Source organism: Mchenga conophoros, linkage group LG9 (assembly GCF_057382185.1).
Source record: "Mchenga conophoros isolate Kocher_MC1m ecotype Shallow Benthic linkage group LG9, M_conophoros_male_GT1.1, whole genome shotgun sequence".
In the NCBI taxonomy this organism is placed as follows: Eukaryota; Metazoa; Chordata; class Actinopteri; order Cichliformes; family Cichlidae; genus Mchenga; species Mchenga conophoros.
The window spans coordinates 35,980,249-36,000,551 of NC_140534.1; the positions used below are offsets into that span (position 1 = coordinate 35,980,249).

Here is a 20,303-nt window from a genome sequence, read left to right on the forward strand (position 1 = left end):
AGCTCAGCAGCACTCTGGGAGAGGTGAAGGCAGCACAGTAATTATTCATGAGGACATGTTTATGTCTCCATCTCCCGTCCATCACAGAGCTTTTAGCAGCCAGTTTGAGGTGGGGGTGGGCAGTAGAAACGATATAAATTTGGCTAACGGTACAGATTTTGACTATACCACTCTACCGCAATAGCACATGTTGATGGTGTCATCAAGCTGCACCTGTTTTGGTCGAAAGCATCGCAGCGGCTGTAAACCACATCATCTGCAGATTATGCGGCGACAGTAAAAGCAAATGTGGATGGATTATCTCAGTTGTTCTCCTGACTGAAGTTTGGTCCGTTTACAGCATCCTGCCATGCGATTGCATTTGTCCCTAACCATCAGGAACCTTCACGTTAACTTTTATCGAGTGGAAAAAAGTTAGCGTTCATCCTCCAGCTTCACTGTGTTTATGCTAACATAGCTGTGTAGCTAGCGCTCACATAGCACATCATTATCTACCAGCTAGCCCAACTTCAGTAACCTTACAAACGTCACTGCTGTTTAGTTTTCTGTCTTCATTCATGTTGGAAGTGATAGCAGAGCTGTACGTTTGAATTTTTCAAAAATCTCTCAGTCAGAACATGCTATATCATGTTTAGGTGGAAGCTAGCAAGCTAACTTCCTGCTAACTTCTAACTCCGTTAAATTTAATAAATCCTGTTTTCATGGATGCCTGGATGTTAAACTTAATTGTTACACCTGGTAAAGTTGCAACGCTGATCATTGTATTAAAGATGAAGGAATTTTGACAGTTTGTAACTCTCAGTGATGCTGCAGTGTTCGTTTGGCTTTGGGACCTGAAGGGCGGAGTTTAGGACCCAGATTACTCCGCGAGGCTCCTTGATTACAGTAGCCATAATGGTCCAACAATCCATCAAGCGGTGCGGCTTCGTAGCTTACCAAAGTGGTACTAAAACATTTTTTGACAGATGTTTGAGCGCCGTGTAGCACATAAAATCGGTTTGAGGTCAGTAAGCACAACCAGAATTCATACTTAAGGCGCACGGACGATTTATGAGAAAATTTAAGGATTTTCAGCGCACCTTATAGTGTGTAAAATACGTTATACAGAAGAAAGGAATATATCGCGATACATATCTTTACCGCACATGCTTCAAATTATACCGTGATATGGATTTTACGGCATATCGCCCAGCGCTGCTCTGAGGTGTGGTTGAGCTGCTCACACATGGCGCCGTTGCTTTTATGAGGTCTACCAGGTAAGAGCCTTTAAAGCATAAACTGCTCTGAGGAAATGCAGAGAACTGTGTTCACATCCATGCTGGGCTCAGGTTTGAGTCCAGTCCAGATGAGCCCACAGGCTAACACTTCCACAGACATGCAGGAAGCCTCGAGCTGCTGAGGCTGCACAGACACACACCTGATTCGGAGCTGTGGAAAAGTGAGGACCCCCTTTTTCTGTTCCTACTGGGATCGACTCGGGGCGTTTCATCACGGTTTCCATGGTTTTCCATTGGGTTCCTGGTACCAGGTACATTCTAGGTTCCTTGTCACCCAGGGTTGCAAGTCATCCAAGCAGGTACTAAAATGTGGCGTCACACTGCATGTCAGCGATTGGCTGGTCAGTAGCTGTGCTCGATCAGAGCGTCTTGTTTACAAAAATCTGAACCGCCATTTTTTAAAACCGGTCAACGAGGGACATGTTTCCAACAACGCCGTGGTCCGCGCGTGTGACGAACAGTCACAGGCTGAGCAGCAGGTACAGCGTCGCCTCGACGTCCACCTTCGTTGTAGCGTTCGTATTAATTACGTCATGGCACGTGGAGACGCGTTACTGTGACGATAAGCAATAGATATAGGAGAATCCCATGATGCACTGAGTGTTTCTTCATCAGTCACCATGTGACATACACCTCTCTGCATCGAGTCATCAGTCATTATTCATCCATGGCTCTCTTCCACGACGCGTCTTTGTCCTGTATTCCTCCCCTCAGATGGCCCCGCCCCTCCCTCAGCCTGGTGTTGCTGGAGGTTTCTTCCTGTTCAGACGGAGTTCTTCCTTCCCGCTGTTGCAGAGTGCTCCGGGTAGGATCGTCTGATTCACTGTGTTTACAATAAAAAGCACCGTTGCTGCTGCTTCCTCAGGTAAGAAAACCCAGAGGTTTATAACATGCATGGTCACATGACAACAACGGCGCCAACATACTGAGCATCCATGGCACACAGAAATCCTCCCGGGCTGACGGTGTGTGTGAGGGCGGGGTCACGGCGGACTCCTCCTCCCTCTGCATTGATCTGAGAAAGCAGGTCGTCTATCAGAGCGGTGAAACATGGACGCTGCAATCAGAGCACAGAGTCACATGATCCAAGCAGCCATCTCAGCGTGTGAGAGCGCTGACTCAGCGCTGTGTTAGCGGCTCGTTAATCAGCACCATCGTTAACCCGCAGACACGATCAGCTGACACTCACGTACCTGCAGATGAGCAACATCATCAAAATCCTCCCTAAAGAGCTCCGCCTTCCTGGATGCTCTGTTAGTACAGTGACCTCATTATAGGTCACATGACATCATTAAAAACAGCACACACATGTCCAGTTTTACGTTGATCTTGGTGATGGATAGCCTATCAGGTCTCAGAGGCGGAGCTTTAGGCTGGTGACAGCTGAGTCATACTTACATCTGCAAAGGGGCGGAGTTTCACCTCGTCGTGGAAACCTTAAAAACGCCTCACGTTGCGTTTACTGTCTTCTCTTTTTCAGAATCAACTCAACTTTATTTATACAGCAGCACCAAATCACAGCCTCCAGCTGCTTTAGCGTAAAGACCCTGCGATAGGGGTGGGAAACCCCAACAGTCAGACGAGCCTATCAGCAGCTCGCTGCTCAGTAGGAAGGAAGAACTCCCTCTGAACAGGAAGAAGCCCGAGCTGAGGGACGGCTGTCGCTGGGATGGATCAGGTGTTCGTTCTCCTAAACCTGTGCTGACTGTGCAGACTGGCTCCTCCTCCTGCATCACCTCAGTGAGAGAGTTTAACCTTACACCCCCCTCCCCCAAGGTTCAGGCTCTGATGGCGTGCTGGTGTGTGAGGTCACAGCCTTCCATGGTTTCGCTGTCCTGGACCTGAGATCCAGCTGCAGCTCCTGGTACCCGAGGCCGGGCGAGGGAGCCGCAGAGAGGCGAGGCTCTCACAGCAGCGGAGCCTGTTACTGCAGTACCAGTACTCCCAGCACGTGTACTGGTACCGTGTCCTGACCATGTAAAAGTATGTGCAGAGTGAGCGAGCACTTCCTGTATCAGTTATTGTTTCGCACTTTAACCTCTGATCTTCAGTTGAGTTTTTAAGAGCAGTGTTACCAAGGTAACGCCCATCATCGCCGTAAACTGCCGCGTGTGTCAGCTCCGCCCTGCTCGGCTGTGTGAGAGTCAGCGTACAGCAGCAGGTGATCAGAGGGTTTGGTTTCATGAAGCTAACGTGTTTGCTGCTCGCTCTGGCGCCTGAAGGTGCGACGCCAACAAACGTTTCCCAGGCGTGGACGTTAGTGACCACAGACGGGCAACATCACTTGCTTCGCTCTGCTCCGCCTTTTATTCCTAGGAGATGGGCCCAGCTCTGCCTCTGTGGGACGTCTCTTCCTGTTAAAGGGGCGTTCTTCCTCCCACTGTCACCAGCTGAGCTCAGCCTGCAGTGTTTGAACCCGTGCTGTACAAACAGGAAGTAACACGTCAGTGAGGACGGCGCTCGCAGCTCCACGCTTCCATCCACGATGATGTCACAGAGCTGTGACCTCCTGCTGACCGCCTCACAACACGACGACCCGTGAGGCCTGACTCTTGACACCGTCTGACCTCACAGGGCGCCAAGCAGGACCAATCGGCCAATCACGAGCAGCGAACAGATGGGGGGTCATTGAAAAACTGATTGTTCCCTGGGGACAGACGGCCCCTCCCCCCTCACTCAGGGGATGACTCTCTCTGTCTCCCGTGAGAACATGGAGGAGGGGTGGTGGTGGGAGGTGGGGATCCCGTCTCCTCCCAGAGGTGACGGAGACAGATGTTGTCTGGACATCGTCAACAAAGCTCACCCTCAGGCTCTGGTGCAGGTCGTCCTCCCCAGATCAGATGGGCCAGCCACCATCGGCTGTCGACTCATGAGCGTGCAGGCCGGGCCTCGTGCACGCTCACGTGCCACTGGTGCTGCAACATTGCAGGCCAGTGAAGCGCCTGCAGGAGGAGGTCGGGGTGGATGGTGGGCCGTGCTGAGTTCATTCTTTATGTTATTATTTATATTACTGCTCACTTTCCTGTCCCTCGATCAAATCAAATCACTTTTATTGTCACATCACATGTGCAGGTACATTGGTACAGCACATGTGAGTGAAATTCTTGTGTGCGAGCTTCACAAGCAACAGAGTTGTGCAAAATACAATAATGTAAACAAGCAAAATACAAGAATGGCTACATCTGAAACTAATAAATATATGTACAATATATAATAGTATATGCATTTCTGGATGTGTATACTAAATATTTTTCTACGTGTGTGTGTGTGTGTGTGTGTGTGTGTGTGTGTGTGTACACATATTTTACAAATTAAATAGAGTAAACAATAAATAAAATAAATAAAATAAAATATACAGAGTGTAGACATGTGGAAAACAGTGGCATTACTGTACAGTATGGAGTGCATAATGTTAAAGTTCCAGTAGTGAAGCTGAGGTGTCTATGAAGTGTTCAGCAGTCTGATGGCCTGGTGGAAGAAGCTGTCTCTCAGTCTGCTGGTACGGGACCGGATGCTGCAGAACCTCCTTCCTGATGGAAGCAGTCTGAACAGTTTATGGCTGGGGTGACTGGAGTCCTTGATGATCCTCCCCGCTTTCCTCAGGCAGCGCTTCCTGTAGATGTCTTGGAGGGAGGGAAGCTCACCTCCAATTATCCGTTCAGAGCACCGCACTACTCGCTGGAGAGCTTTGCGGTTGTAGGCGATGCTGTTGCCGTACCAGGTGGTGATGCATCCAGTGAGGATGCTCTCAATGGAACAGTGATAGAAGGTCCTGAGGATGCGGGGGCTCATGCCGAATCTTTTCAGTCTCCTGAGAAAGAAGAGGCGCTGTTGAACGATACCAGGAACGATACCGGGTGGTCTCAGTTTGTTTGTGAGCAGGTCCCTCACAGTAGAATTTGTGCTCCTTGTCTGTTGTACGAGTTGACTTGAGGCTCTGATTACTTCTTCAGTAGTTCGTCCTCTCGCAGCTTTAGTTTGATGTCCTGGTGTATCGACCAAATTTGTATTCAGTTTAATTCAAAGTACTTGATCCAGCATCAGGGATCGTTTTGAAAACCACATAAACATGATGTAAAAAGCTCCACAGAAGCTTCGTGTGTGTTTGAGGACGTGGTGAACGAGTCAGCTTCACTCCAGCTGTAGCTCCATCCTCTGCTTCTGTCCGATCTTTATGTGCTCGCAGTTTGTTCTGTGTCGATCGCTCGTCAGACCAGCGTCCATCTGTCCGCTCGCTCTCGTGGGAACGCCGTGCACATACGCTCATTGTCCTGGAGTCTGAACGATAGATGCAGGAAACACAGCTACATTAGCAGAGGTCAGAGAAAGCCTCGTAGCACCCGGCCCTGCTACAAGACATCAGTAAAGGCAGTCAGTGGTCAGGAGGAGGCGTGTCCTCACCTTGTTTGGGTCATTTAGGTCTGAAACTGTACTGAAGGGCAGGACGCCTAAATACAAGGTTCTTACCCAGCACAGGGCCTGGGCCGTCTGTGGGAACCAGTTACCCCAGTGTGTGTGTGTGTGTGTGTGTGTGTGTGTGTGTGTGTGTGTGTGTGATTAGTTCCCATGACTTTACATCTTATATGCTGCCCTGTCATCACACTAACATATGCACGCACATAATTGGTCTGCCAGATGCCCGTGTGTGTGTGTGCTGGTGCATATATGTGCTGGTTTGCATATGAGAGCGTGACCTCTGACCCCTGGTGTCTGGAGTTTACAAAGGCTCTAATAGCTGCTATGAGCTTACTTTGCATTAGAAAGCGGCGCGCTCACAGTCGAGCCATTCGCAGTTGGCTCACGTCTGCATGCGTGTCATCTGGAGACGCCGGAGGTCAGAGGTCACACACTTTCACACGTATGCAGCACACAAATGTTAATGTGCACGACGGTGCAGCTGGAAGGCCGAGGGTTCGAGTCCGTGCCGCGCTCACACAGAACAATGCTGCAGCTGTCGCCGATCCCGCTTCGTGACGTGAGCATCGGCGTGCTCGCCGCAACATCTGTGCCGCTGTCACCGAGGTCATGAGAACGCAGCGAGGGTGGGCGGCGTTATCACCGCTCTGCTCTGTGACCATAAACCTGCTGTCACCTGACATCAGAGCGTTGTGTGTGTGTGTGTGTAAACGACTGTGAGCAGACATTAGGAGTCGATCCCCGAGTGTATCCAGCACAGATCCTGATGGTGCCGCTCACACTGCTGCTGTACGTGTCTGAAAGCTGCTGGGATGCTCCAGGGCCGGTTTGTAAAAAGGAAATGTTCATGTTTTGTGTTTTTTGTGATATTATGATGAAATCAAGCTTGTAATAGGACGCCTGCTCCACCTCTGGCACACAGGGTCTCGTGCTGAAAGCTGAGGCGGCCTCTGACAGAACTCAAAGTCCTGGGTTTGACTAACAGTGGGAAAATGAACCCTGATGTTTGTGTTCAGGTCAAAGTTCAAACGTCAGCTTGGTTTTATTAGATGTGATTTAGCTTCAGTACACGGAGAGCGACTGACAGCAGCTCAGTGGTTGTTTCAAAGGTGTGTTTGTGTGAACTCGCTGCTCCAGTTTAACTGAAGAAGCCGTCTGAGTAAATGTCACATGACACACAGTGACATCAGCACACAGGTCTCCATGGTAACCGAGGTCGACCTGCAGAATACTGATGATGGTTCAGTCGTAGTACTTTCCTGCAAACATTACTGCTAAAGCCCTGTGTGTACTCCCTGCTATTGCAGTATCATCAGAGGTGCTGCTTTCTGTCCCATAATGCAGTGCGGCAGCTTTATTCCCGATCACCACAGTAACCACGCCTCTTTTCTCCCTGCAGCTCCTCTCTTTGTGAGCAGACTGTAGGATTTATGACATGAACACGTGAAGCTCCGCCTGCTGCTCCTCACGCTAACATTAAAACTCACAAACAGTCAGAGCTGCGTCAGCGTGAGCGGCTGAGCTGCACCTGCACTTTGAATAACATCAGGCGACCAATAACAGGGCTGCTGTGAGGTCACTGTAGCAACAGAGTGCCCGAGAAGGTGGAGCTTCAGAAATTCTAGGATTTTGATTGGATGTTACTGATCAGCAGGTAGGTGTGTGTGTGTGTGTGTGTGTGTGTGTGTGTGTGTGTGTGTGTGTGTGTGTGTGTGTGTGTGTGTGTGTGTGTGTGTGTGTGTGTACTCCACCTGCTTGGTCACCTCGGGCTCTGAAACAACGGCTGAAACACTGTGAAGGATTCAGAGTGGGTGGGGTCACGGTGGCTACGACCATCTTTTATTTACAGTGTGTTTAGGGCACACTGAGATTAAAGCTGTGACATCATGCAGTATCAGCAGGGTTACCACGGAGACTCCTCTGAAGATGCAGCTACAGTTTTGTTTTGTTGTCCCGTTTGGATCTTTAGCCGTCAGAATTGTCTGAAGGCCAAGAAAGATGCCGAGTGGATCATCATGGTCTCGCCATATTGGTCCATTTGATTGACCTTTATTATAATTATGTATTTATTTTATTTTCAGTTGTTACAGATGGGACAGACATGACTGGGGGACAGGACAGGGAGACAGAAAGAGAGCGAGAGAGGAAAAAGCAAACAAACAAAAAATAAAAGAAATTGATTGAAGGTTTAGGAAAGAGGAGCAGAGGAGATGGTTGGAGCACTCAGCGGGACGGCCGCTGCGGTTTGTGGCTTCATGCTGTGAGTGCAGGAAGTGTTTGATTTATCCTCCAATCACAGCTAAGAACACGTGTTGATGGTGTGCTCTGGGCTTCCTCTCTGATCGAGCTTTGTGATAACGACGGAGTGCTGCCGTGATGTGTGTGCAGACGGTGTGAGGTGAAGCTTCCCTCTGCTCTCCTGCAGTCCTCGCTGTTTGCACATGGGCGGCCACCAGGCCAGCTCCGGGCTTCCGCTGGAGGCGCGGGCGACCGCCAGAGTGGACACTTCCCTGTCGCTGGGCCGGGGCGTGGGGCGCCGATGGTCGGGGCTTGCCTGCTCGCGGATGGGGGTGAAGCGGGCGATGGAGGTATGTGGCGGGGTGTGTTTGGTGGTGGTGATGTGTACGGCTGGCAGCGGGAGAGCTGCAGCGTTGAATGTACTGCAGTCGTCTGTGGTGTGAAGATACGAGATGTGCAGCACCTGGATGGCTGTGCTGGCGTTTCTCCTGCGGTGTTGCTATCAGTGTGAAGAGTGGGAGAAGAGGGTTGCATTGACAATCCAACACAATGTGCAGCACATTGCACACATGTTATAAGTGGTCAGAAACTTGTAAATAACTCATGAAAGAATAAAGTTACGTTGAAACCAAGCACACCGTTGTTGTCCTTGTGACATTACCAATAAGTTTGATGTGTCACATGGTCCTCTTCCTATTGGAAAAACAAAAGTTGTATCCAAGATGGCCGACTTCTAAATGGCCACCACGGTCACCACCCATCTGGAGGAGTTTGCCCCCTCACATATACTAATGTGCCACAAACAGGACTTTAGTATCACCAACCATTCCCACCCTGTACGTACTGCATTTGAATCATTCTAACTACATGTAACCAGCTGCATGTGTGTTTGGAAAAAAAGGATCCGCCCCTGGTCTGAGCTCGCTGTCGCCGGCAGCAGGCGGTCCAGCTCGTTATTGGTGCTCCGCTCTTCTTCTCTGTGCTTTAATTAGATGAGTGTGGAGGACTGTGGAGGACGCTTTGTGACACACCATGAAAGCATTTCCTCTGTGTGTGTGTGTGTGCTGCAGGGCTGAGCCGTGGGACTGCCGACACCAGGGAGTGTGTGTACTACAACGTGAACTACGAGACCGAGAAGACGAACCAGAGCGGCGTGGAGCGCTGCGAGGACGAGCAGGACAAACGCTCGCACTGCTACGCCTCCTGGAGGAACAACTCGGGCTCCATCGAGCTGGTGAAGAAGGGATGCTGGCTGGACGACTTCAACTGCTACGACCGGTACACACACACACACACACACACACACACACACACACACACACACACACCTTGCCTTCAAACAACATAAATGAGCTCCTCCAGCCAATCATCACACACCGACCACAGTGTGATCCATGCTGTCACGTTTACCTTCTTGCACTGAGCTGATCCAGGATCTGCTTCGATCCAATCAGTCACCTGAATGTGTTTTATGTTGTCAGGTAGACCCCACAATGACTGAAGTCCTGTAAATGCATGTAAACAAATCTATGACAGTCAGTCTGTCCTGTCCTGCTGCGTTCCTGTTTCCCTTCAGAGCAGCTGCTCACAGGGACGTGATCATTGACCCTGAAGATCCTCTGTGGGATTAAAACAGGGCAACATGCTGGGGGGCTGCGTCCTCCCACCTGGGTGTACTGTGTGCTGCAGACCACGCGGTCACGAGGGTGGAACGCCACTTTATCCCTGGCAGTGTTGGGAGTAATGGAATACATGCAGAATACAAAATATGAGTAACTATATTCCATTACAGTTACCGTTTAAAAAGGTGGTAATCAGAATACAGTTACTTTGTTGAAATAAATGGATTACACGGCGGTCTTTTCCTGTTTCATACGTCAGGCTGCGCTCTCTCTGTTTTTGGTGATTCCCAAACCAAACACGCATTAAGAGGCTCTGATGTCACCTCTACTTGCAGCCGCATAATGACGTGAAGAAATATTTTTTTAAATGATTTAATATGAAGGCAACAGGCAGAGTGTTGCAGGCATCGCCCTAAAGCCTGATGGGCAGTGTAGTCCGTGCTGCAGGGAGGATGGACTGCTGTACCCGTGATGTGTCTGTGAGCGAGGGGGGAGAAAAAAGTACGAGCTGTCACCGAGCAGTTGTTCCTGTTTTCCTCTGAAACAATCAACGCCTCTCTCTGTCTCTGCTAGCAAAGTTGAGCCAGACAACAAAGTAAAGCTAGTTTTCAGCTACGAGCCGACACAGAGGTCCCCTTACTACGGTTTTATATACGCGCCTTACCTAATGTCCACCTACTGTTACTCATTTATATTAAGATTTAAACATCTAGCTGGTGTTGGTGTGGAGAGTAACCTTCATTAATAGTAATGAATCAGCTACAGGTACCTTGGTGTTCATCTGAACAACAAACTGGACTCATAACTCAGACGCCCTCTACAGGAGAGGGCAGAGCAGGCTGTACCTGCTGCAGGGACTCAGGTCGTTTGGAGTGGAGGGCCCACTCCTGAAGACCTTCTGTGACTCTGCGGTGGCCTCAGCCTTCCTTTACTCTGTGGTCTGCTGGGGCGGCAGCATCTCTGCCGGGGACAGGAAGAGACTGAACAGGCTGATCAGGGCCAGCTCTGTTCTGCCCTCTGGACCCAGTGGAGGTGGACAGTGACAGGAGAACGGTGGCTAAGCTGTCATCCCTGTTGGACAACATCTCCCACCCCATGCAGGAGCCTGTCAAAAAATAATATAAAACAGTGTGCAAATGTAACCGACCCAGAGTATGGGCCGGTAAAACAGATTAAATGTTCCTGCAAAACAGGGAAATGATGAGACAGAGACGACTGGTGAAGTTTCTCTTTGCCTCGCTTCTGCCATATTTATTTATACAATCACATGTATTTTTAACTTGCAGCATCACCATTCTCTATATACAACAGAAATAACAATAAAACCGTCTGTATGTTCAAGCTGCAATACCACGATCTTTTCATGGCAACCAAAAGTACTTCACGTGTACTTCAAATCATTTACTCGGCTATTCTCTCTGAATGACAATCCAAAACAATATGAAATGCATGTTCAAATACATTTTTACCTCTAACTTTTAACATAAATACCTATGTATTCTGATTGTTTTAACCAACATACCAGTGCTTGGTCTTAAATCAATTTAGCTTAGTAGCTCACAAATACATGAAAGAGTCATGTGTATGCTGGCAGGCTTAGCTTTAGCTTTAACATTCTCAAAATCACTTTTCAGAACCAGTAAACAGTCGTTCTTCACTGCCAACAGCAGATTAACATTCATATTCACAAAATCAGGACACGACAAGGAGCTTATTCAGCTAAAACGACCTGAAGTAAGTGGAGAAAGGAAACCAAAATGGCGCCCGCGGCTGGCTAGGCTTTGGCATTTTTTCCAGTCCTTCTACTTCATAAAACGTAACAAATAACAGGGTTTACCCGCTGATTTATACCCCACATTTAGCTGTGTTTCTTATCAATATTTTACAACAGTTTTAATATAGTTTTACCGGTTACAAACCTGCAAAACAGGGAAATGATGAGACAGAGACGACTGGTGAAGTTTCTCTTTGCCTCGCTTCTGCCATATTGGAGAGGAGGACCTATGACCTCGCTATTCTGTCTCACTGAACAATGCGCCACCCGGAGGCTGGGGGGTGCAACTACCTCATTACATATAGTTCACTTCGGTGACAAATCTCTCATTTTTTTAACAAGTACTACTTCTGATGGGATCACACATTAGTGTGTCACACAAATACTGATAACAGTGCAAATGTTTGCAATATAAGAAATGTAAACATCTATGTTTAGTGAGCTTTGCAGTGTTGCTCTGTGGTGCAGCTACACTGTAGCAAAGTTTACACACTGTGTCTACTTGATCCACGTCTGACTGAACCCATAATGTTTCCACACCACTGAAGGTTTTTACCTCTTTTCAACCAACGGCAGTCACTCTCCTCTCCAAATAACTTCTGCTTAGCTTTCCGAGCTTCCCTCGGGTCCTCTTATTGTTGTGACACGTGTTCGAAATTCAGAGAGGTGCGCTCGATTTGCCACACGGAGCAGCGCGAGAGTAAAGCACGAGGGAGGGGCTAATAATTGGCTCAGTCATTTTTAATGATCCTTGAAAGCCCAGATCGTAATCGTGATTAAAATTCGATTAATTGAGCAGCCCTAGTCAGAGTGTTACTGTGTGTGAAGTCATTTCCTGTCTCTCTCTCAGGCAGCAGTGTGTGGCCACCGAGGAGAGCCCGCAGGTCTTCTTCTGCTGCTGTGAAGGAAACTTCTGCAACGAGCGCTTCACCCACCTGCCGGACATCACCGTGCCACGTGAGTGCCATCTGATTGGTCCGTTAGCACGTGTCACACGTGTCTTCTCCTCGTATCATTGTTTGTGCTTCATGAGGTCGTGACTTCAACAGGTGGTGTCATGGGTGCCTCCTCCATCTTTTATGTACAGTCTTGATATTCTGAAACCCGTCGGCAGGTTTCCTCGCACCAGACTGTCAGGGGCGTTTCCAAAGTTACCATGGTAACCCAGCGCCAATAAAGTCCTTTTAAATGTAAATGCAGTCTTTCTGTGTGTGTCAGTGATCAAGGCCCCGCCCCACAGCGTGGGTGTGTTAAACGTGATGATTTACTGCCTGCTGCCCGTCACCATGCTGTCTGTCGCTCTGCTCACCACCGTCTGGATGTACCAACACCGCAAACCTCCGTATGGACACGTGGACATTGCCGAGGTGAGCCTCAAACACTCACGCTTACCTTTTGATGAAACGAGTAGAAGTACTCGGTTACTTTGACCTGCAGACCGGAGCTGATGACGTCAGTTTGACTCTGCAATGCTGAGACGGCTCCATCTGCTGGTGGTCTGCAGGCACTGCAGCAGGAAACATCTCAAACGAGGGTTTGTCACCACATCGTGGTTCCCCATATTGAACTGTAAAGCACGGCCAATCGGTCTGATAGGGCGAGAGGCGGGATTCACCTGAACAGGTGGCCCGTGTATTGACAGCACTCTCACCTGTGGTTCAGTTTTTATTCATACAGCACCAAATCACAACAGCAGTCGCCTCGAGGCGCTTTATATTGTACAGTAGATCGCACAATAATAGATACAGAGAAAAACCCAACAATCACATTACCCCCTATGAACAAGCACTTTGGTGACAGTAGGAAGGAAAAACTCCCTTTTAACAGGAAGAAACCTCCAGCAGAACCAGGCTCAGGGAGGGGCGGGGCCATCTGCTGCTGGTTAGGGTGAGAGAAGGAAGACAGGACAAAGACATGCTGTGGAAGAGAGACAGAGGTTAATAACAGATATGATTCAGTGCAGAGAGGTCTGTTAACACATAGTGAGTGAAGAAGAAACACCCAGTGCATCATGGGAATCCCCCAGCAGCCTACACCTACTGCAGCATAACTAAGGGAGGATTCAGGGGTCACATTAATTCTGACATGGGAGGGGCTTCTGTCATGTTGCTGTCTATAAATGTGTCACATTGATGCCCTCCCCCACTCTCCTTTCCTCTCCTCCAGGATCCTGGTCCACCTCCTGCCTCCCCCCTGCTGGGGCTGAAGCCTCTGCAGCTGCTGGAGGTGAAAGCCAGGGGGCGCTTCGGCTGCGTCTGGAAGGCTCAGATGATGAACGAACACATGGCCGTGAAGATCTTCCCCATGCAGGTACCGGTGTTTGCTCCGAGCATCAGGGCAGCCGTCCTGACTCCCAACCCTTCCTCACCTCCTCCTCCTTGCAGAATAAGGACTCCTGGGAGACCGAGAGGGACGTGTTCATGACGCCGGGCATGAGGCACAAGAACATCCTGAGGTTCATCGCCGCAGAGAAACGAGGGAGCCACCCCGAGGCCGAGCTGTGGCTCATCACAGAGTTCCACGAGAGGGTGAGGAAGGGGGGCCGAGGGGGGGTCAGAAACTCCCGGGGGTGTGGGGTCGATCTCCTGATGTTTGTCTCTGCAGGGCTCGCTGTCGGGCTTCCTGAAGGGAAACATGATCAGCTGGTCCGAGCTGTGCCACATAGCCGAGACGACGGCACGCGGCCTGGCGTACCTCCACGAAGACGTCCCCCAACTGAAGGGAGAGGGTCCCAAACCGGCCATCGCCCACAGGTCTGCCCACAAACCCCCACACCTACAGATCAGACAGGAAACCCTAGTCTGCAGTGACGAGCTGCTGCCACACGGTGGAGCTGTGAGTCAGCGTTAGAGGACGTCACAGTTCACGCTGCTCGTTTTTACTTCAGAATCTCAGAGATCGCTTATGTTCACGTGCTCAACGCGCAGCAGCTGCTCACACGCTGCTAACACACTGCTCAAATACTGCTAACACGCTGCTCACACGCTGCTAACACACTGCTCACACGCTGCTCGAATGCTGCTAACACGCTGCTCACACGCTGCTCGAATGCTGCTAACACGCTGCTCGAATGCTGCTAACACGCTGCTCGAATGCTGCTAACACGCTGCTAACACGCTGTTCACACACTGCTAACACGCTGCTCACACGCTACTAACACGCTGCTCGACATGCTGCTAACACGCTGCTCGACATGCTGCTAACACGCTGCTCGACATGCTGCTAACACGCTGCTCACATGCTGCTAACATGCTGTTCACACACTGCTAACACGCTGCTCGAATGCTGCTCACACGCTGCGCACACACTACTAACACGCTGCTCACATGCTGCTAACACGCTGTTCACACACTGCTAACACGCTGCTCGAATGCTGCTAACACGCTGCTCACATGCTGCTAACACGCTGTTCACACGCTGCTAACACGCTGCTCACACGCTGCTCACACGCTGCTAACATGCTGCTCGAATGCTGCTAACACGCTGTTCACACACTGCTAACACGCTGCTAACACGCTGCTCGAATGCTGCTCACACGCTGTTCACACGCTGCTCACACGCTGCTCGAATGCTGCTCACATGCTGCTCACACGCTGTTCACACGCTGTTCACACGCTGTTCACACGCTGCTAACACGCTGCTAACACGCTGTTCACACGCTGCTAACACGCTGTTCACACACTGCTAACACGCTGCTCGAATGCTGCTCACACGCTGTTCACACGCTGTTCACACGCTGCTAACACGCTGCTAACACGCTGTTCACACGCTGCTAACACGCTGCTCGAATGCTGCTCACACGCTGCTAACACGCTGCTCGAATGCTGCTAACACGCTGCTAACACGCTGCTCACATGCTGCTAACACGCTGCTCACACGCCGCTAACACGCTGCTCACACGCCGCTAACACGCTGTTCACACGCTGCTTACACGCTGCTCACACGCTGCTCTGCTGCTTTCAGCTCCACAGTGAACACATACAGAGACTGACAGTATCAGCATGCAGCAGCAGGTTAGCAGGAAGTGTAGAGCTCAGTGTGTGCTGGGGCTGAATCACAACCTGCACGGCTAGATGAAAGCTACTACATGTACTACTACATGCATATAGTAGTACATGTTGACACCACAGAAATCAGAGTGCTGTAGGCAGCAGCTAAAAGCATCATGGGAGCTGTAGTTGAATAACACAGTAGATCGATGAGGAGCAGGACTGTGGGCGGGGTCAGACAGGTAACGGCGGCCACGTTTGATCGTGTCTCACTCTCTCAGGGATTTGAAGAGTAAGAACATCATGCTGCGCTCGGACCTCACGGCGGTGATCGGAGACTTCGGCCTCGCCGTTTGCTTCGAGCCAGGGAAACCGCCGGGAGAGACGCACGGACAGGTAAGCTGGTCTGACCGCAGGCGGCCGAGGAGACGAGCGTCGCTGCGTCGCTCACGCTCACTCTTGTGTGTGTCTGTGTGTGCAGGTGGGCACCAGGCGCTACATGGCCCCCGAGGTCTTAGAAGGAGCCATCAACTTCCAGAGAGACGCCTTCCTCCGGATCGACATGTACGCCATGGGCCTGGTGCTGTGGGAGCTGGTGTCCCGCTGCAAGGCTGCAGACGGTAACACACACACACACTCGAACCACACCTTAACAGCACAGCGAGGGTTTACCTGACGTCTCAGGAGCGGATGTTGGTTCCGCCCATCTTTAATATGTGGTGTGTTCAGGTCCGGTGGATGAGTACATGCTGCCGTTCGAGGAGGAGGTTGGTCAGCATCCATCACTGGAGGACCTGCAGGAAGTCGTGGTCCACAAGAAGATGAGACCAACCATCAGAGAGCCGTGGCTCAAACACAGCGTGAGTCTGAACCTCAGTCCATGAAACATCAGGGGGCCAGATCTGGATCCCTGAGGGACACCTTCTATCATCAGCCCCTTTATTTTCAGGTGTTTTGTACTGTAAGACTGAGCAGTATTAGAGGGAAACGTTTCCCTGTGGAGGTAAAAGACTTGCTTGTCTTAGAAGTTGTATTTAAGCAGAGATGTGTTCGTGTATATGTAAATATAAAGAATGGTATCATCAGTGTAAAAGTGTCCTGTGCTGAGCTGTGGGGTTTTCGTGTAAACATGAGTGGGCCTAGCATGGATCCCTGAGGGACGCCTTCTATAAATCATGTGGACCTGCAGGTGTCTGGAGGTGTTTTCAGGTAAAGACGCCACAGTTATGTGACAGAGCTGATCCACAGCAGGGCTGTTGTGTGTGCACGTTTATGCTGATGATGCCATCCTTTACAACAGCGCCCTGTGTTTGACGAAGGCCTTTTCTCGATCGCAGTGCTTCCTTCGCTAACCCCGCCTCCCCCATGTGCTGCTCTCTGCAGGGTCTAGCTCAGATCTGTGAGTCGGTCGAGGAGTGCTGGGATCACGACGCCGAGGCTCGCCTGTCGGCCGGCTGCGTGGAGGAGAGAATCGCCCAGATCCGCCGCCTCACCGCCACCATCGCCCCACCTACCTCCGAAAACAACACCCTGCTGGGTTCCTCTGTCGCACCTGTTCCCATGGTAACTAACGTGGACCTGCCGCCCAAAGACTCCAGTATATGAGTCTATGAAAGAAACGAGGTGCACACACCACGCCATCGCTCCGCAGTGGAATTTCGGGCGTGAGAGCAGCTGCTATTTTACTCTCTGGACTTTTTGTGATTCCCTCTCGTCCGTTGGGACGGAGTACCAGCACACCTCGTTGTTCCTAAGTTTTCCTCTCAGTGGGACTCATTCGTGTCTTTTTAACCAGGCGTGTGTTTTATGAGAAAACGCGTTCAGGGTCCGACTCAGTGAATGCTTCGATCTCCAGGTACCTCAGCGACCCTTTTTATTCGCTCATTTTTTACCGTTTTCTTCGCTCATTCCTGCCTCTGCGGTCTTCTACTCACATCTGGATCATATCTACCCACCTGACAACAGCGTCACCTAGCAACCACCTGTCACCAGGCGACTACAATGCTGCAAAACCCACAGAGGAGCCCGAGACTGTTACACAGCAAACACACATCCACAGCGACCGCTTTACTACTTTACCTGGACTTTAGTTTTTATCGGTCTCCTGCGACAACACGTCGCTGTTCGCATCTTTAAATCCAACGGACGGAAACAGGAAGTGATGTCAGATGGAAAAAGGCGAAATGGGCCTGTTTGTTTCCAGTGTGGCGGTTTCCGTTCTCCCGTGTTTTGTGTCTCAGTCTTCTCGCCTGGGGGTGAAGGCAGAGAGACTGTGATTGGTTGGCCTCACATTGCAGAGGTGTGATTGGCTGACTGCGCTCAACCACAGCATTTTGGTTGGTTTGGAAATAATTTCTCAGGTAATCAAACCTACAGGTGAATGATGCATGCATTCAGGTGTGTGTGTGTGTGTGTGTGTGTGTGTGTGTGAGCCTGTGTGTGTGTGTGTGTGTGTGTCTGTGTGTGTGTGTGTGTGTGTGTGTGTGTGAGCCTGTGTGTGTGTGTGTGTGTGTGTCTGTGTGTGTGTGTGTGTGTGTCTGTGAGCCTGTGTGTGTGTGTCTGTGAGCCTGTGTGTGTGTAAACAGTCACATGGTGTGACAGGTTTGAGTTTACACCTATTTCCTGCCTGTGTTACCTGAAAGACCGGTGACCTTTGACCTTCAGCAGCGCCACCTTCAGGTTAAAGCCTTCAAACTGAGCGTCCGACGTGTGAGTGCTGCATGATTTATTCTACACGTGTGGAAGGAGGGCTTCTTCCTGTCCCTGCCTTTCACAATAAAAGCCCTGGACATGCACACTATGTGACTGAGATTTCATTTGTGAGGTCAAACAGCTGATTTCTGTTTATGAACGTCTCATGCCCCACTGACTCACATCCAGCTGTCCAGATCCACAGACTGATCCTAACAAGCTGCTGCAGAGGTCAAAGGTCGCCTGTGTCCTTCTAACGCCCCTGTTCTTCCCTTCTGTGATGCCATACATGTAACATGAATGTCTACGATGCTGCTGCTGACCCTGACGATGATGATGATGATGATGAATATATTTCTGTAGATTCTTTTTATTGTTAGTTTGATTTTAGTGACATTGACCACATGCAAATCTGTGTTTGTACAGAGTGTGTGTGTGTGTGTGGGGGGGGGGGGGTTAATGATCAGCACTGATCAATGAGAGTGTCAGTAGAGAGGACAGTAGAGACGACAGTAGAGCTCCTGAAGCACAGACCACCTCAACACAGCGGAAATACCTCAGACTTTTCTACGAGCTGGATTTTTACATTTTGATGTTTGTGATCTTTTATTGTTTACTTTGTGTTTTTGTTGTTTCCATTAAACCCGCGGAGCTGCCCGGCCGTCCGACTCACAGCTCGCTGCCGTTTCACACCTGGACTTCCTCTCATCCTTCCTCCTCTCTCTTCAGGTTTCCTTCTTTCCTTTCCTCTACTACCTCCTTTCTGTTTCCTTCCTGACTCTTCGTCCACTCGCTGTTCTCTCCTTGCTGTAACAGGTCACATGGTTTAACGCCTCCTCGGGATCTGTTATTGTGATCGATTCAGTGACTCTAAAGTAAGGTGTAGTACTTCAGGCAGCGCTCCACCTGCAGTCTGACCTCCTTCAGGGCTAACCCCGCCTCAGTCACTGACTCCAGGTGTTTCAGGAACTGGTTACCTCATTAAAGTCTCACAGGTGGAAACGCTGTGCTGCGCCCGCTTGTTTGTGCTCAGCATGGTTAGCGACTCAGCTGCTGCACGGTGCTTTCATTCTTTTATTTTTCTGTCCTGAGAATTCATCTCTGTAAATAATTTAGGACGCTCGTTCGACCCGTCGGGCCGGGTAGTTTGGATCTCCAGCTGTTCCCCAGCAGCTGCCGCCTCCATGAGAACCGATGCAAGTTCCTGTGAGGCAGGACGGCGCATCAACGCTTCCAAAAATGCCCCAAAACCCTGAACTTCCTATCGTCTGCTGACATCACCGGCTGTTCAGGGCCTCGGCCAGCTGATCTGACTCTACAGTACATGACTGCACACGGAAACACCTGGCCAGGTTATTTCATCAGAGTTAGCTTGTGCTGCTAGCACTGACCTGGCTAACACCTCCCTCAGAGCTGTGAGGGAGGTTCTGGTCTCCGAGTCCTTGGAGCTCGATGCTAAAGAGAGCGAGTCACGTGACTCCTTCCTCCAGCTTGTCCTGAGCAGGTGTGTGAAGATGGCCGCCTCCTTTTTGGTATTTTGGCCTGTGCCAAAGAAACGGCCGAGGTCAGAGACACGAGTTCCCTCACAGTCCTCTGTCTCTGCCATCGAAGTTTTTAAATAGTGACGAGCAGAAAGGAGTTCTGGGTGTTTATCCTCAGGACAGCCCTGTGAGTGTAGGACTGAACGCTCGCTGTGCTGACTGTGACGGCGAGCAGAGCTGTGATCCCAGCGAATCTTCGTTTAAACATGACTAAGGCGGGAAAAGAGCAGAGCTGCTAACGAATCGATCAGACACGCCGTGAACGAGCGAGGTACTGTCACTGGTCTTGGGACCCGCCCCCTCTGTCGACTTTGCTGCCAATCGACGGGCGCATTACTTAAACGTCTGATTTTTTTTTCTGGGGGGGGGGGGGGGGGGAGGGGGTGATCGTCATGGCAACAGTGACCCGTACTCAGGGTAAGCTAGCCCTGCTTTACATGGCAGTTAGGATTAGGAAAGCTAGCTGTGCGTTATCAGGCTGTTGACCTGCACAGCAAACCGCCTCGCCGTGTCAGCTGTGATCTGATTGGCTAACAGCTCTGCTGCCACTTTACGCTGAAGTAAAACAGCCGACCCAGAATGCACGGTTCCAAATGTTACAACATCTGGAGCTGCAGATGGAGTCCTACACTCACTGAAAGTCATGAGCACCGTTCACTTCCTGTGGCATGGGCCGACAGAGGCGGTCAGCTCCACCTACGCCATCTGCTCCACCTGTGGGAGGAGCGAGCTGTGAGTCTCTAAACAGGAAGAGA

At 50.4% G+C, this 20,303-nt stretch overlaps 1 protein-coding gene across 2 annotated transcripts in view; it reads left to right on the plus strand.

Moving 5' to 3' along the window:
- The window catches only part of LOC146567813 (activin receptor type-2B-like), a 26,046-nt gene extending 6,137 nt beyond the window's left edge, over positions 1-19,909 (plus strand). The window contains exons 1-11 of one of the 2 annotated variants that reach the window (XM_085285739.1): positions 7,418-8,281; positions 9,002-9,209; positions 12,178-12,284; positions 12,546-12,694; positions 13,494-13,637; positions 13,712-13,855; positions 13,932-14,080; positions 15,598-15,712; positions 15,798-15,936; positions 16,046-16,176; positions 16,700-19,909. In XM_085285739.1, coding sequence (XP_085141865.1) covers positions 8,233-8,281; positions 9,002-9,209; positions 12,178-12,284; positions 12,546-12,694; positions 13,494-13,637; positions 13,712-13,855; positions 13,932-14,080; positions 15,598-15,712; positions 15,798-15,936; positions 16,046-16,176; positions 16,700-16,921 — 1,557 coding nt within the window. In that variant the 5' untranslated portion in view covers positions 7,418-8,232 and the 3' untranslated portion in view covers positions 16,922-19,909. Of the gene's footprint in view, positions 1-7,417; positions 8,282-9,001; positions 9,210-12,177; positions 12,285-12,545; positions 12,695-13,493; positions 13,638-13,711; positions 13,856-13,931; positions 14,081-15,597; positions 15,713-15,797; positions 15,937-16,045; positions 16,177-16,699 lie in introns of those variants that run through there. The other variant, XM_085285738.1, reaches the window with a different exon arrangement.
- The last annotated feature ends 394 nt before the right edge of the window (positions 19,910-20,303 follow it).